This window comes from Parus major, chromosome 15, assembly GCF_001522545.3.
Source record: "Parus major isolate Abel chromosome 15, Parus_major1.1, whole genome shotgun sequence".
NCBI lineage: Eukaryota > Metazoa > Chordata > Aves > Passeriformes > Paridae > Parus > Parus major.
This window is the reverse complement of record NC_031784.1, coordinates 3611825-3630239: the sequence shown is the minus strand read 5'-3', so window position 1 is coordinate 3630239 and position 18415 is coordinate 3611825. Positions and strand designations below refer to the sequence as shown.

Genomic DNA, 18415 nt, shown 5'->3' with positions numbered 1-18415 from the left:
CCCCCGCCCGCCCCCGAGCGCCGCCGCTCCGCCGGTGGCCCCGGGCGGCGGGGCGGGGCGAGGCGAGCCGAGCCCCCGGCAGCGGCCGTCGCGCCGTCACGTGGCCCGGCAGCTCCGCTCCCTCCGCGCTCCGCCATGGCTGCGGCGGCTGCCGCCGGCTCGGTGCTGCTCTGCCTGCTCGGCCTGGTGCTGCCCGGCGGCAGCACGCTGCACACCAAGGGCTCCGTGCCGCTCGACACCATCACCTTCTACAAGGTACGGCGCGGCGGGCGCTGGTGGGTCGGCCTGAGCGCTCGGGGGTCGGGCGTGGGGCCGCTCTGGGCCGTGTGTCCCGAAGCCGGCGGTAGCGCCGGGGGCCGGGGTGCCGGAGGATCGCGGGGGGCGCGGCGGGGTCGCGGGCGCGGGGCAGCTGCCGCCGCCACCGGCGCGGGGAGCTCTCGGTGCCGGCGGAGCGGCCGCGCCGCAGCCAATGGGAGCGCGGCGGCCGCAGCCGGTAGCCAATGGGAGCGCGGCGGCCGCGGCCGGCAGCCAATCGGCGCGGTCCAAGTGGAGCCGAGCCGCGGGGTCCGGCCCGGCTCGCTCCAGCCCGGCGGTACCGGCGCGGGGAGGTCCGGCCGCGGTTCCTCGGCCAGCGCCCGCCCGGCCACCCGAGCTTCTTACAGCGAGCACAGGGCCGCTCGGGGTGGTGGTCTGTGCTGGTCAGGGAGGGTAGGACCGTGCAGTGATGGAGTCGGGGCCGTGAGCGTGCGCTGACTTGTTCATCAAACAGCAACAGGCTTTTTTTAAATTTTCATCGGTTTTTTCCCCTTCACTAAATCACTTTGCAAGGAAGGCACCTTCCCAGCGGGACACTGAGTGCTCGGCAGGCCCAGGACGGAGCCCGCAGCCACCTGTGCACAGATGTGCAGTGCCTGAGCAGGGCTGGCAGGGCGATGTGTAGGTGGGGAGCTGTGGTGCAACCTCAGCCTGTTCGCTAGAGCAAAAAGATTTTGCAAGGTCTTCTGCTGCCGGGAGGGGAAGATCCCTCAAGGGGTGACTGAGTCCATCGCCAAGCTAATTGGAAAAGACATAATTTGTGCAGAGCAAGGTTGAGGTGAAGAGGAATCAATTTAAGTGTGAATTCTCCATTTCCTGAACCAGTACACCACCTCCAGCACCTCCACTGCCTCCCTGTGCCTCCTCTCCTGGCCAAGAGTGCTGCTCTCATGCTGGGACACCTGGGAATGACAGTACATTTAGCCTCTCTCCTCCTCATATCCCACTGGAAAATGTTTTAGCTGATCTTTTTCCAAGATGCCAGTCAGATTTACAAGAGGAAAATCTTATAATTAAAGGCATTATCAGATCCCCCAAACCTACCACGTTCTATCTTCATTATCTGGTGCAGGAATACAAACACCCAAAGCTCAGTCTTTCCTCCACACGACAGTGAGTCATTTCTGAAGGGCCATAATTATATGAAATTTCCATTCTCCTCTGCATCTCCCCATTGTACAGGAAAAAAAAGGACAAGCAAAATCAACTTTTGGTGACCTGTACATTGCTCAGACCTACAATCACTAAGTTTTGTCTTTCCTTTTCCCCTTTTTCTTCTTGTTTTAGGTTATTCCAAAGCATAAGTTTGTCCTTGTGAAGTTTGACACACAATATCCCTATGGTGAGAAACAAGACGAGTTTAAAAAGCTGGCGGAGAGCTCAGGCTCCAGTGAGGATCTGCTGGTGGCTGAAGTGGGAATATCAGGTGAGGAACTCTTGAGTACCCGTGGGCTGGTGAGGAGGGGATAACTCTTAGTGTGATTTCTGCAGGTTCTGAGGCAGTTCTGGGGAGGAGGGATGGATGTGAGAGTGGAGCTCCTGCCCTGACTGAGCCTGGCTGTGCGTGGGAGAGCTGCTTATCCATCTGGGCTGGGTAATGAGGAGTCAGCCCACGCTGCTGAACTGCTGCCACCTCCTCATCCCCAGCAATTCTTGCCTTTTTTTTCCCCCCTTCTTTGCTGAGAGAAACCATTTGTCCCACATGCAGGGAACAGACCTTACAAGAATCACTCTTTAGCCATAGTCCTGGTCAGACAAAGAATATTTAATGTGATTCATTCCATGCAGCAAACCCTGGGGCAGCACAGCAAGGGGTTGTTGCACTGTGGCTGCTCTAATTCGATGTGATTGTGACTGGATTTAAGATAGAAAGAGTGAAGAACAGATCACTGTTACCTCAGATGCTCTGGCTTTGTAGGTTGAATTAAAAATTTAGGCTTAATTATCAAACTGTGAAGTTTTACCCACTCTGGTATTTCTAAACATATGTGAAATACTCTAAGTAGCATAATTGAAATGTCTTTGTTTTCTGTCCTCGAGAATAAATATAATTTATGTAAGATGAGTAAATGTCTCGTAGCTTGGCATGCTGTCAGAACCAAATCATTGTCTGCACACAGACAGGAAAAACTCTTACCTCACTGTAAATTCAGATAAAATCAACGGATAGAGGAAAATAAGAGGAAAAAGGGTATTGATTTTCCATAAAGAGGTTGGGGTTTATATGAAAGGTCTTGCCAGTGTCTTAAACTCTCACAGTCACAGCAAAACACCATTACAGTTTTTTTCTTTGGAAAACCCACTGAATGTTTGCCTTGCACAAATAATTTTATGAGGTGTTTTTATTTCAGTATGTGGCATTTCCTTGGAACAGGCTCCTCAGAGAATGGTCACAGCCCCAAGGCTGCCAGAGCTCAGGGAGTATTTGGGCAATGCTCTCAGGCACAGGGTGGGATTTTGGGGTGTCCTGAGCAGGGCTGGATATTGAACTTGTTGATCCTTGTGGGTCCCTTCCGGATCTTTCCATGGCTCTGTGATTTCCTGGCAGACAGGTTATTAGGACATATTGAAGCCCTGGCTACAAATATTTTTGTGGGAGGGAATCCTAATTTAATTTTTGATTAAGTGTGCTTTTCTGTGTTTCATTGTCCCTTGACAGATTACGGTGATAAACTGAACACTGAGCTGGGAGAGAAGTACAAGCTGGACAAGGAAAAGTTCCCTGTTTTTCACTTGTTCCAGGATGGTGACTTTAACAATCCCTTACTTTATAGTGGTGAAATCAAGGCTGGGGCCATTCAGCGCTGGCTGAAGAGTAATGGCATCTACCTGGGGATGCCAGGCTGCCTGAAGGAATATGATGTGCTGGCCAGCAAATTTGTGAGCACCACAGAGAAATCTGCTCGCCAGGCCCTCCTGAAAAAGGGGCAGGAGAATTTAGGGAAAGCAAAAGAAACCGAGAAGAAATCAGCAGAGCAATACTTGAAAATTATGAGCAAGATCCTGGAGCAGGGGGAGGAGTTTGCTGCTAATGAAGTCGTCCGAATCACAAAGCTGATTGAGAAGAATAAGATGAGTGATGGAAAGAAGGAAGAACTCCAGAAAAGCCTCAACATCCTCGCTTCTTTCCTGAAGAAGAATAGTGAGAAAGATGAGCTCTAATGTGTTGGAGAACTCTCTACAAGCTGTGAAACATTGTCAAGAGTCCTAACCAGTTCTCCTTAATGCAAGCAAACTTCCCGCTGACTTCAAGAGGGCAGCAGATTTCCTTCTGGGATTCTCAGTTTAGAAGATCACGAGGAAGACATTCCTTAAAAAAACAGTATTTTAAATGTTGGAAAAATCACCTAAGAGCAAGACACCAGTATTGTGTAATACTATCCAATAACAGTGTTAAAGCAGACAACAACAAAAAAAGCTCTAGATTGGCTGAAAGCTCATTATGTGGTTTTTACAGTTGTTCCCTGGCTAACAAATAACAAAATTCAGTCTCTCATTCCATCTTACATGCTGGAAAAGGTACAGATTGGGTGCCCTCTACATCCCCACCCTTCCACGTCCATAATATCCTTGGGTTTTGTGCTTGTTAATCTACCCCTCACACACCTTGTGTTGTCCCACTTGGGCTCTAAGTCTTGTTCTTACCTGTTGTTGACTAAACGACTCAGAGCTTCCTTTTTCTGCCTTCTCCTTCCGTGGCTTCTGTCCCTGTTTGGTTTGGGTGTCAGCCAAATGCTGGCAGTGAAGACAGTTCACAGCTTGCCTCTCATTTTCTGTCCAGAGCAGCCGTTTCATCAAATATTCTCCCAAAACCCTTTTGATACCCTGACATAGTGGGTGAAGTGAGTTCTGAGCAAGGGCAGAGTCTCCTTGAGGTGCTATTACACTCAGTCTCACCAGTTTGTGCAAAAAAATCAGGTTTTCAGAGGTAAATGTAGATGAGTTTTCTTACACATGAAGAGGTGTTTTACATGTCCAGGCTTTATGAACAAAATGTTTTTCTAGCCTCCAGAAGCAATTGACACTGTCATACTAAAGCCTCATCAGTGCTTAGTAGTTCTAAATATTTGAAAATGAGGTCTTGTAAGAGGAAGCAGAAGTATTTGTGTCCTTAGAAGCCTCATCTGTGTTACTGAAAAGGAGACGCCTGGCCCAAGGATCAGGTCAGTCCTCAAAACTGTGCAGTTCACACTCTGGAATTCAGATGCCTCTGGAAGATCCTGAAGCCCTGGTCAAGGTTACACAGTTCAAAGGAGAAACACCTGTGAGTTTTACCTTAAAAGTATGCTTTAAACAAAACTGATTCCTGTGGGAGTTTTGCTGCCTTTTGAATCTTGGGGTGGGTACAAGGAGCAGATGTTACTGCGAGATAAAATGTATTAATAATGCTATAATAATAAAAAAAAAAAAAAACCACTTCAGAGCTGCTTCTTAAACCACTTCATAGAGAAACTACTGCAGATTCCATGAGCAGAGGGGAGGCCGTGACTGCTCAGCCAGATGATGGCAGCTGGAAGCGAGGGAGAGAAGCGGAGGGTGTCCCTCGGCCCAGCGCTCTCTCCCCTCAGGAGCAGCAGAGAAAGGACCCCGGCAGGGTGGGCACTCCTTGGGAGGGCTGTGTGGAGATATGTCCCTCCTGGCCCAGCCGCGGAGACCCTGAGGGAATCGTCTCTCGAGGTGCTGAGGGAGGCCATTCCCCACGACTCTGAAGGGAGCAGCGCCTCATGGGATCAGCTCTTGAGTGGACTGTGCCCTGGATCTGTGAAGGGAGCAGCACCCGGGACGCCGAAGAAGCCGTGCCCGGGCTCCCTGAGGGGAGCAGCCCCCGGGACGCCGAAGGAGCCGTGCCCGGGCTCCCTGAGGGGAGCAGCCCCCGCGCGCTCCTGGGGGCGCCTTCCCGCCCCGGGGCGCTGGTGACGTCTCGAAGGGGCGGGGCCGAGGCTCCGCGGGGTCTCCTCAGGGCGGCTCCGTGAGGGGAGCCCGGGGCGGTGGCGACCGAGGCGAGGCCGCCCATCGGGGCTCGGCCGGTTCTGCCCCCGGAGGGATGCGCGGAACACCGGTCCCCGGGACGCCAATCCCCCTGTTTGCCCAGGGCTCCTTCCCCCTCAGCCCCTCTCTGCGTCCGGGCGCTCCCCGCAGCCAGCCCCGCCGGCGGGAGCCGGGCGCGGTGCGGCCCCGGGGCGGAGCGCGGGCGGTGCCCGCAGCCCCGGAGCGGTGCGGCAGCTGCGGCGATACCCATGGCCGTGCCGGCGGAGGCGGACCGGCTGGATGGGGGCTGGCAGGAGGTGAGCGAGCCCCGCTGGCACCAGGACCCCTAGGAACAGCGGCTGCCCCCTCCCCGGAACCTCGCTGTGCGCGTCTCTTCTCCATCCCCTCACGGTCCTTCCCCAGCCCTGCGCCCCGCTCCGTGCCCGGCGGCACCGGCAGAGCTCCACGATCCTCTCCCGGTCCTGCCGCCGTTCCGCGCTGCTCATTCCTCTTCGGGACCTCGCTGTTCCTAGTCCCCGGTCCGTGCTGCCCTCTCCTCTCCGGGACCCCGCGGTCCCTGGTCCCTCTCCCCGGTCCCTGCTGCCCTCTCCTCTCCTGGTCCCGCCAGTCCACCTTCCTAGTCCGCGCTGCCCACTCCTATCCCGATTCCCGGTCCTTGTTCCTTTCCGGGCTCCCTGTCCCCGGTCCGCGCTGCCTGCTCCTCCCGGGACCCCGCGCCTGGGGCCGTGTCACCTGAGCTCCCTCCCGTCCTTCTCCCCAGGTCTACTCTGCGCTCCAGTGGATCCAGTTCACCATGGCCATGCTCAGGTACGACATGCTGCCCATGGAGTTACTGTCGCGAAGAAGATTTTACCCAGAAAAGCAAAAAAAAAGAGAACTCGCGTCTCCCAGCGAGGCAGACGCGCTCCTGTTCCAACCTGTGCTTTCTTTTCTCAGCGTTGTAGGTTCCAGCTCAATTATTGCCTATGCCGTCTTCCAAAACGTAGTGCGGTCCCCTGAGGTAAGGCCTGAGCTTCCTTCTCCCTCCCTAAGCCGTGGCGTGGGTCACACCTGTAGGACAGACCCTGTCTTAGGAGCAGCTGCAGGTCTCAGGATCATGTGGTTAAACCTCGTTTAGTAGCTGGGAGGCAAAGAGCTTGCTAAGAATTGGGCTCTTTGTCTTGGTAGGAGGTGAAAGGACTGACCTTGAACGTGTGCTTCTGCAGGGAGAAGCAGGTTCCTTAGTCCCGTGCTTTCTTCTGCTCCAGGAAAGTCCTCCAGTTGTTCCTGGGAGCAGGGATTTCTTAGCGCGCCCTCCTCAGTGGGGCCAAACTCCTGGAGGCCTGAGGAGTTGTGCACAAAGTTGCTGAAGTGCAAATTGGAGCTGCCCCTGCAAAAATGCTTTTACAGGTGTTGGTCTCTGACTGTCTCTGAGGAGTTTCTCTGGGAAGGTGTGCTACTAAAACTGACTCCACAGCCCTCCATCCCATCCTGCCAGGTTTGGATGTCCACACACAGTCCCTCTGTGTGTCCAAGACTTCCTGGGGACAGTGAACCAAGCTGATCCCTGTGAAGCTGGGATTTGCTGTCCAGGCTTTGCGGGCTCAGCCTGGCCTGTGGACCACACAGAAAGTCAGTGAAGCTGGCAACAGCTGTATTTGTCCTTCCTTTGTCTTCATGTCCTTTGGTGGGTTTGATCTGCAGTCCAGAGAATGGAACTTCCAGGGAATTCATGGATCTAACCCTGGAGAAGCAAGGAATGCAGGCAACTGACACATTGTTGGGTGACACGGTGGGAAGGAGAACATGAGTCCATGTTTGCAGGGCAAATCTGTCCCACTTACAACAGGCAGGACCTTGCTCCCGGCCAACCTCCTGGAAAAGCTCTGCCAAGCACATCCAGAATAAACTGTGGAGATCTCCATGCATTCCCAGGGAAAAACGAAGGCTGGGACTTCACTTTAATGCTGGGATGGAAAACCTGCTTGAGCTTGTGCTGCTCAAGGTGCACATCAAATCCTCCTCCTACCACATCTGCACCTGGAAAGCTCCAGATGGGATTCCTTCCTGGGGTCCTCCCCTCTGGAATGATGTGGAGCTGGCGTTGGCAGTGTCCTGGTGTGACTCAGCAGCCTCATCCCGTTGGCTTCAGTGGCTGGCTTACTCAGGAGCCCTTCTGCTCTCCGTCATGTGATGGGCTGTGGCTTGGGAAGTGCTTGTGAGCCACACACGGCTCCAGGTCAACTGTGGGCTCTTCCTGCTCCAGAGGGTCCAGATGTTTCTGCTCAGATTATTTCTGCAAATCTGTATAGGAGGGCTGGATGCCAGCTGGAGGGACTGGTTTCCATCAGCCTTCCAGGCTCTTCTGCTGTCAGGGAAGGTTTGGTGCTGGGTTTCAAAAGTGACAAAATCTCCATTAACTTCCCCATCGTCTTGTCCTCATGTCTCGGGTCTGAAGTGGAAGTTTGTAAACAAAGGGGCTGGAAGAGATCCATATCAAAGCTTGCCACAAACAGCTTATTCCCTGAGTCATGAGGACCCACAGCAAAACATTTAAAAATAAACATCTCTGGAGGCTGGGAGAAGAAGGATCTTAAACACTTCCCTTCCTGCCCCCTGACCTCAGAAATCAAATACTTTATTCTTGAAGCTTGTTTTCTGTCTCTGCTGGGTCAGTAAAACCCTCCAGCCTGAGGTAAATCATTCAGAAGAGATGATGGCAAGCAAGGAAGAGCCCCCAGCTTAACAGGTTTGAGGAAGAACCTTCAGCTCAGCATGTGCCTGGGCCATGGCCACAGAGCCAGATCCCCGTGTGTGCTGCAGCTGGAGCTGCCAGGATGTAAATCATTACATCTTTGCAGTCCCTTCCTCTATTTTATAAATACCAGTGGTTATTTTCTTTCCCCTTTTGCAAACCAGAGCCACACTTGCCTGTGTGTCACCTACTTCATAATTCAGGTCTCTGCCAGAACAGCTCCTGGACCCACCAGCAGCACCTTGCTCCAAGGGCACTTGTGCTGGAGAAAGAGGTCACCTGTTTGATTGCAGAAGTGGCCTCTTTGCTTATTTTAGAGCTGTTTGGTTTAACCTGCCTTGATCACAAACTGGACAGTGCCCCCAGCCTGTTGTGCCAGGGCTTCATTTCTGCACCAGCAAGGAAAAGCCTGGTTAAAATAAGGCATTTGTAGATGGAATCAAATTAAAATTAACTCCAGATCTTTGTGCCTTGTGCTCCTTCATGCCCTAAGGACAAATCTGGCTCAGTCAGATCTACCTTAATTCTTAGTCAGCTCTCTCTCATTGAACATGGGAACAGGTATAACACAATGTGATGGGTGACATACATTTACTTTAGGACAATATTGAGGCAAATCTCAAAAAGGAAATAATTAATTCCAGATAGCATAATTTCTCTCAAAAAGCTCAACTCCATGAAAAGAAACACAAAATCAAAGCCTCCTGAAGCATTTCCGTGCTGTGTTTAGCATTGTAATTTTCTGTAGGGGAAGAAAAACAAGCACCACAATTTTCTTTCTTGGATGCTGAAAATGCGGTACTAAAGGCTTCAATTAAGAATGTAGGTAATTAGGCTGCTTTTCCAGAGTCTCTGCTCTCCCACTAACAAGGAAAATGTTGGCCAGAATTTTCCACAAATGTTTTCCTGCAGTGTTTACAGTCCTGGCTAGTGTGTGCAAACTGGAAATGGGCTGGAAACTGCTGTTAAAGGAGACATGATTCATTTCCAGCAAGATGCAGCAGAGACTAACAGCTCTCAGTGGAAATTAATCTGGCTTGTAAAATAAACCCAATCTTACATCAGCTGAAATGACATGGAACACACAGAAAAATGTTTGTTTCAAGTCATTCCAGACCTGAGGAAGGGTTTGTGTTTACCAGAAGTTTGATTTCTATATGAGTTTATTTAAAACATGACGTCTCTCCTCCCTGCCAACCTGTCCTATTTTGCAAAATTGTAACATGATGGATATTTGGGATGTTTTCTGTAAGTTTTGATGCTGCTCTTGGATCCTGTGGCAGAAGTGGTGGTTGGAGTAGGGAATGTGCATTTGAACAGCTCCTGAGAGCACAAATCCGTGTGGAATTTCCCTGCAAGGAGAGCTGACTCACCAGAAGAACTGGGGGCTGACAGTTTTCATATAACACCAAATAACCTGGCATTGATGTCTGAGCACAGTTCATCTTTTTACTGTAATTGGTGTAGTAATTTTAAGGGACTGAAGACAAGGATGATATTCAGGAGTAAAAGCTGAAATGTTTTCATCTGGTAACTTTTCTTTGAGCTCACTTCGCTGTCAAGGTAGAGGAGACTTTTTATTGAAGCTGTCAGGGTTTGCTGCAGATGAACTGACTGGTCTCAGAAACATTGTCACTGTGCTTCCCTGAGGGTAAAATCATCCCTCCACAAAGTGCCACTTATGCCCCACTTCCTCTCAATTAAGGCTTTCAAAATAACTTTGCAGTGAGACACTTATCTACTGGAAAGCTTTCCTCACCTGCAGAAAACCCTTTGGAAGGCTGTATTAAATATCTTTATGTCTGATAACGGGGTAGAACTGCAGTGGGGGTGGGGTGTGGGAGGGCTGTGATTCCACTCACACCTGCTGAGCCTTTTCCCTTTTCCAGGTGCGTCCACTTTTCTACCTGAGCCTCTCAGATCTGTTCCTGGGCATGTGCTGGCTGGCTGGGGCCCTGCTCTACAGCTCACCCACCTCCCAGCAAGACCTCATCTGCTACAACCTGCAGGCCACGGGACAGGTGAGTGGCCTTGGCACCACATTTCATAATTAACTTTGTAATTTGTCATAATTAACCTCGCTGGTGATCAGAGTATGGCTGTGGGGGCTGTTTCTAGACAGGCTTTAGCAGAATTCTTGGCTTTGTGTGGAAAAGGGAGATAATGACGCTGGGGTTTAGGATCCTCCAGTGTGTGACAGGAAATGAAAAGGTGGGATTTTGTGGTTGCTTGTGAGAAACGAGCAGTGGGACTCAATCTCTTTCCTGTTGGATCCATGCCCATGGATCTCTGTGCTCTCACATGGCAGCTTTTCTATTCCTCTTTGTGCTTCCTCCAGCCTGGGCAGGAACAGACACATTCTGTGTCCTGCTTGAGCTCAGATTTAAATTACTCACATGAACATCTGAATTCTTGCTCTTCCTAAGGATCCTCCATCAGCACAAGCTCAGCCTGTGTCCCATTGATTCAGCTGCTTTCCAGCTGATTCCCTGTGCTGGGGACCAGTTGGAGTAGGGTGGGTGAGCCCTGTTTCCCTGCCAGTTTGCTCTTGCCTCACCCAGTTCCCATTTCAACGCCAGCATTTGGAAATCTCAGCTCTTAAAATTCTCTGCAGGGTCCAGCTGAGCTTGGGCCAAGGAGAAGGCTCATAAATGATGATAACTGGAATTAATTATTTCCTTTTAAGGGGCATGGCTGGGAAGAGCAAGGGGCTTTTGGAAGCCTTGATGTGTGGGCTCAGGCAGCTCCCTGAGAGTGTGGTGGTACCCACAACTGGGAACTGAATGTCCTCGTGGAACAGCAGCATCCAAAGCTGGAAAGGATCTCCATGTGTCTGGAGATGGGCTCCTGCAGCCCAGGGGTGTTTTAGCAGCTGTTTTTAGGGGTACAGATGTGTTACTGAGGATGGTGAGAGCAGCTGTTCCACTCCAGGCTCATCTCTGGTCTCTCCAGCTCAACTGGCTCCACAATATGTTCATGTTGAGAGAAACAGTGAGGTTTGGGTAACTTGGCCACTTGGGAATGATGCAGAATGACATCAAAGATGTTTTCAAGGTGATGGTAAGTGGGAAAATGAGGAGAGCTTGGGGGAGGCTTTCAGAGCTGGAAGGAACAAAGGACTGAGGCTGTTCTGAGCTGTTTCCCTTGCCTGGGGGACAGTTCTTTAAGCTGCTATGATCTTTTTATGGCCTGGAGAAGGCAATTTGCACTGCCAGAGGAGAAAGAGGTTGGCTATGGAAAATATGCCCATAATTTCTCAGCTCCCTTGCACTTCTGGCTCTTTTCTGCCCTCACTTTTCCAGCCTGTGGCTGTGCTTCTCAGGAACACCAGCACAAGATGGGACAAGGTGGGAGCCTTGTATTCATGCTGGGTGGGCAGAGCTGGCCTTGGGCCAATCCTTCCAGGACAGGGCTTGTGGTGGCTTGTTCAGACTGACCTCAGACAGTGTCCCCTGGCTCCTCCTCCTGTGTGCCACCACCAGTCCCCGCAGCACAGGGACTGCCTGGGTGGCAGAGCCGGATTGTGCCTGGCAAGAGCTGTCGCTGCTGTTTGCTCTGGGAGAAATTAAAACAAACTGAGCCCTTGCCATAGCAACCTTTCCCCCAGGGCATGTGACAGTGCAGGACCTCCTCACCCAACACCCTGCAGTGCCCTTGACAAGTGGGAACACCTTGTGCGTAAAAAGGAGCTGGTAACAGGTAGAACCAGCAGATTCTGCAGGGCAGGAGGGATCTGGAAGCTGAAGGAATGAGTAAATAAATGTCTCACTGTGCTTCTGGGTGTCTCACAAACATCTGGGGCTTCTCTGCACACCAAAACCCAGAAGGCATTGGATGTGCCGAGGTGAGGACAGACAGGGACAGCCCAGCAGCCCTTGGAGAGGCTCACACTGGAGTTCCTGTGATTTCTGAAGGCACTGCCTTAGGAGCAGGGCAATATTTTGCTTTATTCAGGCTGTTTGCCATTATTTGTCACCACAGGCTGATGTTGCAGTGGATGGAGCTGCCCAGCTTCCAAACTGTATCATAACGGAGGAGATTGCTTTGTTTCCTGGATTTTCCCTCTTTCAGCCCCAGAGCTTTGATTGATATGAATGTAAATACTGCTCCCTTTGCTGTCCCACATTCTCTCCTCCTCCTGCACTGCAATAATAAAGTCCAGAATAGATATTGTGGTTATAATTGCACAACTCCCCCACGTTCTTCCAGTTCAGTTCCAGTGGCCTAATAATGTCCTGGCAGGCTCTGCTCATGCTGGGCAGCACAATGGGAGCCACACAAGGGGGATAATGAGGGATTCTTGTGTCTCTGCTTTATTTCCTCATGGGAAGTGCTGCAGGACTGTCCTCAGCCCCAGAGCTGGGGCTTGGGAGAGCAGAATTCCCTTCCCTTCCTGCTGGAACCTTCACAAGTGGTATTTGGGTCTCTGTTCCAGGAGGCAGTGCTGACATTTCATGAGCCTCTCCCAGGAGTCCTGAAGTGCAAGAGAATGATCCTTGTGGGCTGTTCTGGCCTTCTCTGCAAGTAGTTGGGAAAGGGCAACAACCCCTCATTAAAACTCATTTAATGAGCTGGAAAGTCACTGCAATGTTCCTGTGGCAGCCCTTGGACTCAGCCTCTTGAGCCAGCCAAGAGCATTCACAACCTCAGTGAAGGAGGCCAGGTTTGTTCAGTGACCACTTTCCCCAGCCATGGATGATACCAGGCTGGCAAACCTGTGCTCCTTCTCTTTTTGGCAAAGGATAGCAAAGCCACAGAGGAAAAAAAAATAAATTCCCTTGTCCAGCCCTTCCTCTTTGCCTTTGCCACTGAAGTTTGTGTTTCCTGTGACAAACACAGCACATGCATGTACACGCTCTGGTTGGGCAGCCTGGAGCAAGCATGAATTTGGAAACAAATTTGATCAAGTTTTGAGGAGGTTTATAGGAAGTTTTAGAGACTTGGACTAATGTCAAGCTGGAATCAAAGGATACACTCAGTGTGCTCTATCTTTTCACCTTTTTGTCACAGGGGAAGAAAAGGGTTTTTGGGATGTTAACTCAGGCTGAGAGCAGAGAATATCTGCCCTCACATTCCTCTTGGAATATCCAATTGTTTTCTGTTTCCGTGAATTCTCTGGGTAGTGAGCTCATTATGCAAGAAGCATATCTAAATGTCACATCTGTGCTATGCTTCCTAATGGATGTAGCACTGAGAGTCCAAGTGCCTCTGAAACCCTCATTGCCAGGCTGTGAGCCAAAAAAATGAGCCAGATTACAAAGATTTTTATTTCTAAGACAGTCCTGCTGTCACTAGCTCTCCTGTCTGAGGCCAAAGTGAAGCTGTTTTTGTGGTTTGAAGTGGGAATCTCTCTCCAACCTGGCTCTTCCCAGCTGGATGTGCCCCTGTGCTCTGATCCTCACCTTTGGCAGGTGTTCAGCATCCTGCCTCTGTTCCACGGGATTTGTGAGGAACTAAACATGCTATAGTAATTGTTATTCCAGGAGTGAAATACTGGTTTTATTTCTCAGATATTCTACGTGGCCTCTTTTTTCTACACTGTCAACTACACCTGGCACCTGTACATGGACCTCAAGGTGAAATACAACCAGAACCTCTTCAGGGTGTCCCCCCAGGTGAGTGGGACTGATGTGGGATTGGTGTAAAGGCTGGGAACCCAGGGACAAGGACACAACAGTCAGGAAAACCCTCCCTTCATTGCAGGCTGAGCAAATATTCCACACACCCTGTGACCAAAATCTCTCCTTGCAGTTAATTCCTTCCCCACACCTAAACAGGGAGGCACCACCACAGCCATGACCAGGCTGGGGAATACTCAGATATTCCTGCAAGATGGCACATTCCTTATGCAGCTCTTCCCAAGAAACCCATCAGCCCCACTGCCCTACACAGTTTGCACAGACATTTGCTCTGCACAGCAGACTTTGTATCCCAGGTATTCCATCTGGAAGTTCAGGAGCAGCAGGCTGGGCAGATCCCCCTCAGCTGCTGAAATGCTCCCTGGAAGCTGCTTCCTGTGAACCAGGGGCTGTACAGAAATAATTTGAGATTTTTTTGGATTTTGCAGGTTGTAGATTATGCAAGTTGTGTTGGCCGAATAGCAACGATCTTGTCAAGGTAAGATTTCATTCTCCTTAGCAGAGGGTGTGGATTTGCTAAGAGTTAATTCTCCCTGGCAGGAGGATGTGGATTTGGTAAACTGCTCTGTTCTGATCTCGGCTTCCTACTTGTTTTGAGGCAAGTTTTACTGAAAAGCTCATCATTAACAGCAGAGTGACCTCATGAATGCAGAGTAAGAGGGTTTTTTTCAACCAAGTTAATGATAACTTTATTAACTGGATGTGGTTTTCCAGAAGGTTTCCCTTTACCAATGATTAGCCCTCACAAATTAAAGCCCCGATGCTGGTAAAGCTGATAAAATACTTCTCCAGAGCAGTGCCAATAAAAACAACTTTAAAGTCCTCTGTAGTGATGGGAGAAAGTCCAAGCAGTGCCCAAGTGGAGCAGTGCAATAAGCCATGACTTTGCTGTCCTTTCTCCTCCCAGCCTGATCCCTTTCCTCCTCATGGTGCCGGTGTTTTGCCTGGGCAACAGCAGTAATTGCTACCAGAACTTCAGCCAGAAGCACGGGTGAGCTTCCTCCCTCCTCTGGCACTGGGGCTGAGCTGGGGGGTTGAGCTGGAGCTCAGGCTCTTCCCTGTGTCCCACAGGTGTCTCCTGATGCACACGGAGGTGGCCGAGCCCCCCAGTGAGCCCCAGAGCCTGAGCGGCTCCGTTTGCCGCGCGATGCATTTCTACGGCATCAGCGTCTTCCTCATCTCCTTCCTCATCAGCTTCATGGCCATCCTGGTAAGGCTGGTCCTTGTGTAGCCCTTGGATGGCACCAGAGGCCAGGCAAACTTGGAGCCATGGAATGGTTTGGGTGGGAAGGCATCTTAAACTCATCCAGTGCCACTCCCTGCCATGGGCAGGGACTCCTTCCACTATCACAGATTGCTCCAAGCCCTGTCCAACGTGGCCTTGGGCACTTCCAAGGATGGGACAACCACAGCTTCTCTGGGAAGGATTTCCAATATCCCATCTAACCCTGCTCTCAATTTTCAATCCGTTTTCCCTTATCTGCTCACTCCGTACTCTTGGTGAATAGGGAAGGGGAATAACTGTGAGGTGCTGCTTCCCTTCTGGAAGGGCTGGTAGTGGAGGGAAAATATCACTGTGCCACCAGAAAAATCCATCTGGATTGTGTTTAGCCAACCCATCCCAGAAATATTTAGCAGAATTTCAAAGGCTTGGAGCTTGGCAGAAGAGATCACCTCCTGCACGGGTTAGCAAGAGGTTGGACTCCAGGATCTTAGAGATCTTTTCCAGCCTAAACAATTTAATGATTCCAAAATAGATTCAGAGTCTTCAGTTTAGAAAAGGCCACAAACAAAGCAACACCTCCCACAGGATTTCAGTGCAGTGTGAAAAGGTTGGATAGACTGGGATCCATCCTGGATGAACTCAGCAGATCACAGCCCGTACAGTAACATTTGCCTTTTCTTTTCCAGGTTATCCTGAGTCAGGCCCGAGGTCTGTACAAAAGGTTTGTGAACTCCACAGGATTCCTGGGGGATCAGCAGTGGGCCATGATTAAGATGGTGGAACAACGGGTGGTTTTTTACCCCGTCGCCTTCCTCTGCTGCTGGACCCCAGGTGAGCAGAGTTCCTCCCACAGCATCCCCCTGTGGAACCCCAGAGAGGTGGGGGTTCACCCTCTCATCCATCCCTTTCCACAGCTGTCCTCCTTGGAATGCTGAAACTGACTGCCTCAACAACCAGCAAAATCTACATGGCTCTGCTGATCCTGCAGGTAAATGTCTGCCCCTGCAGCCTCCTGGGCCCTGCCTTCTCACCTTGAGTCTCCTGCCCTGTATCCTTGCTGGAAGCAGCTGGACAAGGATCTCTGCTGCGTGAGCCCAAGTCTGATTTGTGGTTTTTGCTTGGCAAGGATCTTGGTTTGGTGCTTCATGTTTTTCACAGGCTTGAAAAGGTCTCAGTACTCAAAATCCAGTTTAGTGATGAACACAGTGGATGTTTGGACTTGGTGACCTCAAAGTCAGTGATTCTGTGGTCATGGAAATTGTAGCAAATAGGACTAGAAAGGATCCCCAGAAACTCTTTCTTTCCCCCATGTCTCTAAGTTTTCCCTATGTCCCTAAGACTCCAAATGAGATTCCTTAATAACACTTGTCCAGCCCCTTCCTGTGCCTGGGGCAGAAGTTAGACACTTTGTTAAATTATATAGTTATTATATTTAAGATATAAATATATTTAACATATATTCTATATTTGTATAGCATTTATATTTAATTAGATATTCACCAAACACTTATTAAAACAACAGCACAGCTGTTCACACGGAAACTAAGATCCTGCTGGGAGGGGGATGTTTTCCAGGAACCCGGGAGCAGTGCTGGGATCCCTGATCGCTCTGTGCTCTCTCCCAGGCTCTCACCGCAGCTTCCCAGGGGCTCCTGAACTGCCTGGTGTACGGCTGGACCCAGCACGTGTTCCTGGCCCTGAAGCGCGGCTCCCGCCGGGATGTGGACACGCAGACCCCGCTCCTGCGCTCCCAGAAAAAGTTCTACTCCAGCACGGCCCGCGCCGGCCCGCCCGACAGCGAGGGCTGCTCCTCCACCCTGCTCTGATGCAGCCCTGCCTGAAGGGGAGAGGCAGAGTCCTCCCAGCTCCTCGTTACCCACAGCCGAGATGGAACTGTCCCTCGGGCAGCGCAGCCCGAGCCCCGGCGGGGCTGGCAGAGCCAGGCATTCACTGGACAGAGTTATTTATTTGATGGATTCTTTCAACGTGGTAAATTTTTAGTTCAGACTTTCTCTTCCTGGAAATATCCCTAGAAATGCAGCAAACCCCGTGTAACGGCTCAGAGACTTGGTCCAGCTCCTTGAAGATTGGGCAGAAGATGTTTTACTTTGCTTTATTTCTCCAATTCATTGCCTTTACAAATTAACAGTAAAGCAAAATGAGTGTTTTTCAATCTCTGCCTTTTAATTCACTCTACCCATGAGAATTTGCACCACCCTAAGAACCAGTTGCAGGGAGTGAAGAATTGCAAAGAAGGACAAAACCTGCCTGGAATTTCTGCACATTTCCCTTCCCTTCTTCCTGCCAACTCCTGCTCAGCCACACTACTCCCAAAAATCAGCTGCTTTGACCCTGTGGAGCATCTCCCATGAACCAGGTGAGCAGGACTTTGTCTGAATCGCTCTTGGCATTTCCACATGTTCACATGAATTATTTACTGAGGTCCCACCGTTTTATAGGAAATAAACCAGATCTTAAGCTGTGTTGAAAACAACTTTTTACCTTTACACTCTTTATTTTCTAACAGCTTCACTTTTTGGGTCCAACCCAAATTTTTCTCATAGCAAGAAGAGGAAATACTCCAGCTTTGTGTAATTAACTTACACAACATAACTGTGTAAACTCTGGGTAAGTCACACAAGGGCTGTGGAGGTTTGGTCAATGACTTATTTTTTCCTACAGAGTGAGACTGAGTGAAACAATTCAATTTTGCTGTTCTGCAGGATAAAAGCAAGGTTTTCAGCCATTTTCTTCTACCTGGTCATTCAAATCATCCTCTAGTCCCAAAGTTTGGACATGGATGACTATGTTCTTCCAGCCCCAGTTCAAAGGCCAATACTCCCTGGGGAGGATGGGATCTGTGCCCTGGCACTGGCCGGGTGTGAGCCACACTCAGTCTCATCCCCGAGAGCCTCCTGCACCCTCCAGGGACTGACCCCATTTGTGGAGCCAGTGCAATTTGTTTAAAAGGGGATTAAGGCTTCCTAAGTGATGGAAGATTACCAGGGAAACAATGCTTGGATTACTAATGGACCATCAGAGCTGGCAGTGGGTGCTGGCACAGTCCCAGGGCCCCTCAGTCAGCTCAGCACCCACTCAGTGTTTGTTTGAGGGGTTTTCTTGCTGGAAAGAGCCATTCCATGGGCACTCACAGCTGGCTTGGCTGTTTTAAGTGCTCCCAGGAACTTATTCCCTCAGTCCCTTTCCCGGTCTGGATGCTCCAAGGGTCACTCTCCACCCAGGTCTGAACTCCTCAAAGGCACCAAGCAGAGGGAAGATCTCTTAAAAGGAGCCTTTACACCTGTTCCATCTTGTGTCCTGAAATGCTCCCGGGACAAAGGTGTGTCTGGTTCCTGTCACCAGGTCAAGCCCTGCTCGAGGACAACAAACCTGTTTCCAGAGGCAGGAGGGGTCCAAGTGCCAGCCCAAGGCTCTGTGTCCTGAAGGGTGAGGGGAAGCACTCCCTGCTCGCTGGAAAAGCACGGGGATATCAGGGGCAGATCCATTTCTCAC

General features: G+C 50.7%; 2 protein-coding genes across 2 annotated transcripts; both read left to right on the top strand.

The window, feature by feature from the left end:
* The first annotated feature begins 101 nt into the window (after nt 1–101).
* ERP29 (endoplasmic reticulum protein 29) lies at nt 102–4736 on the top strand. The gene is made up of 3 exons (XM_015644042.3): nt 102–255; nt 1603–1741; nt 2975–4736. The coding sequence occupies exons 1-3, from the start codon at nt 136–138 to the stop codon at nt 3475–3477; spliced, it is 762 nt and encodes a 253-aa protein (XP_015499528.1). The 5' UTR covers nt 102–135; the 3' UTR covers nt 3478–4736.
* A 529-nt stretch (nt 4737–5265) lies between these two features.
* On the top strand, nt 5266–17396 carry TMEM116 (transmembrane protein 116). The gene is made up of 11 exons (XM_015644041.3): nt 5266–5600; nt 6065–6111; nt 6241–6304; nt 9928–10059; nt 13549–13653; nt 14106–14155; nt 14585–14668; nt 14749–14887; nt 15589–15733; nt 15817–15890; nt 16528–17396. The coding sequence occupies exons 1-11, from the start codon at nt 5553–5555 to the stop codon at nt 16726–16728; spliced, it is 1089 nt and encodes a 362-aa protein (XP_015499527.1). The 5' UTR covers nt 5266–5552; the 3' UTR covers nt 16729–17396.
* Nucleotides 17397–18415: the final 1019 nt, after the last annotated feature.

Excerpts from the sequence above, each read along its gene's own strand:
- TMEM116 (XM_015644041.3), top strand. The coding sequence starts at position 5,553 with ATGGCCGTGCCGGCGGAGGCGGACCGGCTGGATGGGGGCTGGCAGGAG. Across the intron at positions 5,601-6,064 it reads TGGATGGGGGCTGGCAGGAG|GTCTACTCTGCGCTCCAGTG; the intron begins GTGAGCGAGCCC and ends CCTTCTCCCCAG. Across the intron at positions 6,305-9,927 it reads ACGTAGTGCGGTCCCCTGAG|GTGCGTCCACTTTTCTACCT; the intron begins GTAAGGCCTGAG and ends TCCCTTTTCCAG.
- ERP29 (XM_015644042.3), top strand. The coding sequence starts at position 136 with ATGGCTGCGGCGGCTGCCGCCGGCTCGGTGCTGCTCTGCCTGCTCGGC. Across the intron at positions 256-1,602 it reads ACACCATCACCTTCTACAAG|GTTATTCCAAAGCATAAGTT; the intron begins GTACGGCGCGGC and ends TTCTTGTTTTAG. Across the intron at positions 1,742-2,974 it reads GGCTGAAGTGGGAATATCAG|ATTACGGTGATAAACTGAAC; the intron begins GTGAGGAACTCT and ends GTCCCTTGACAG.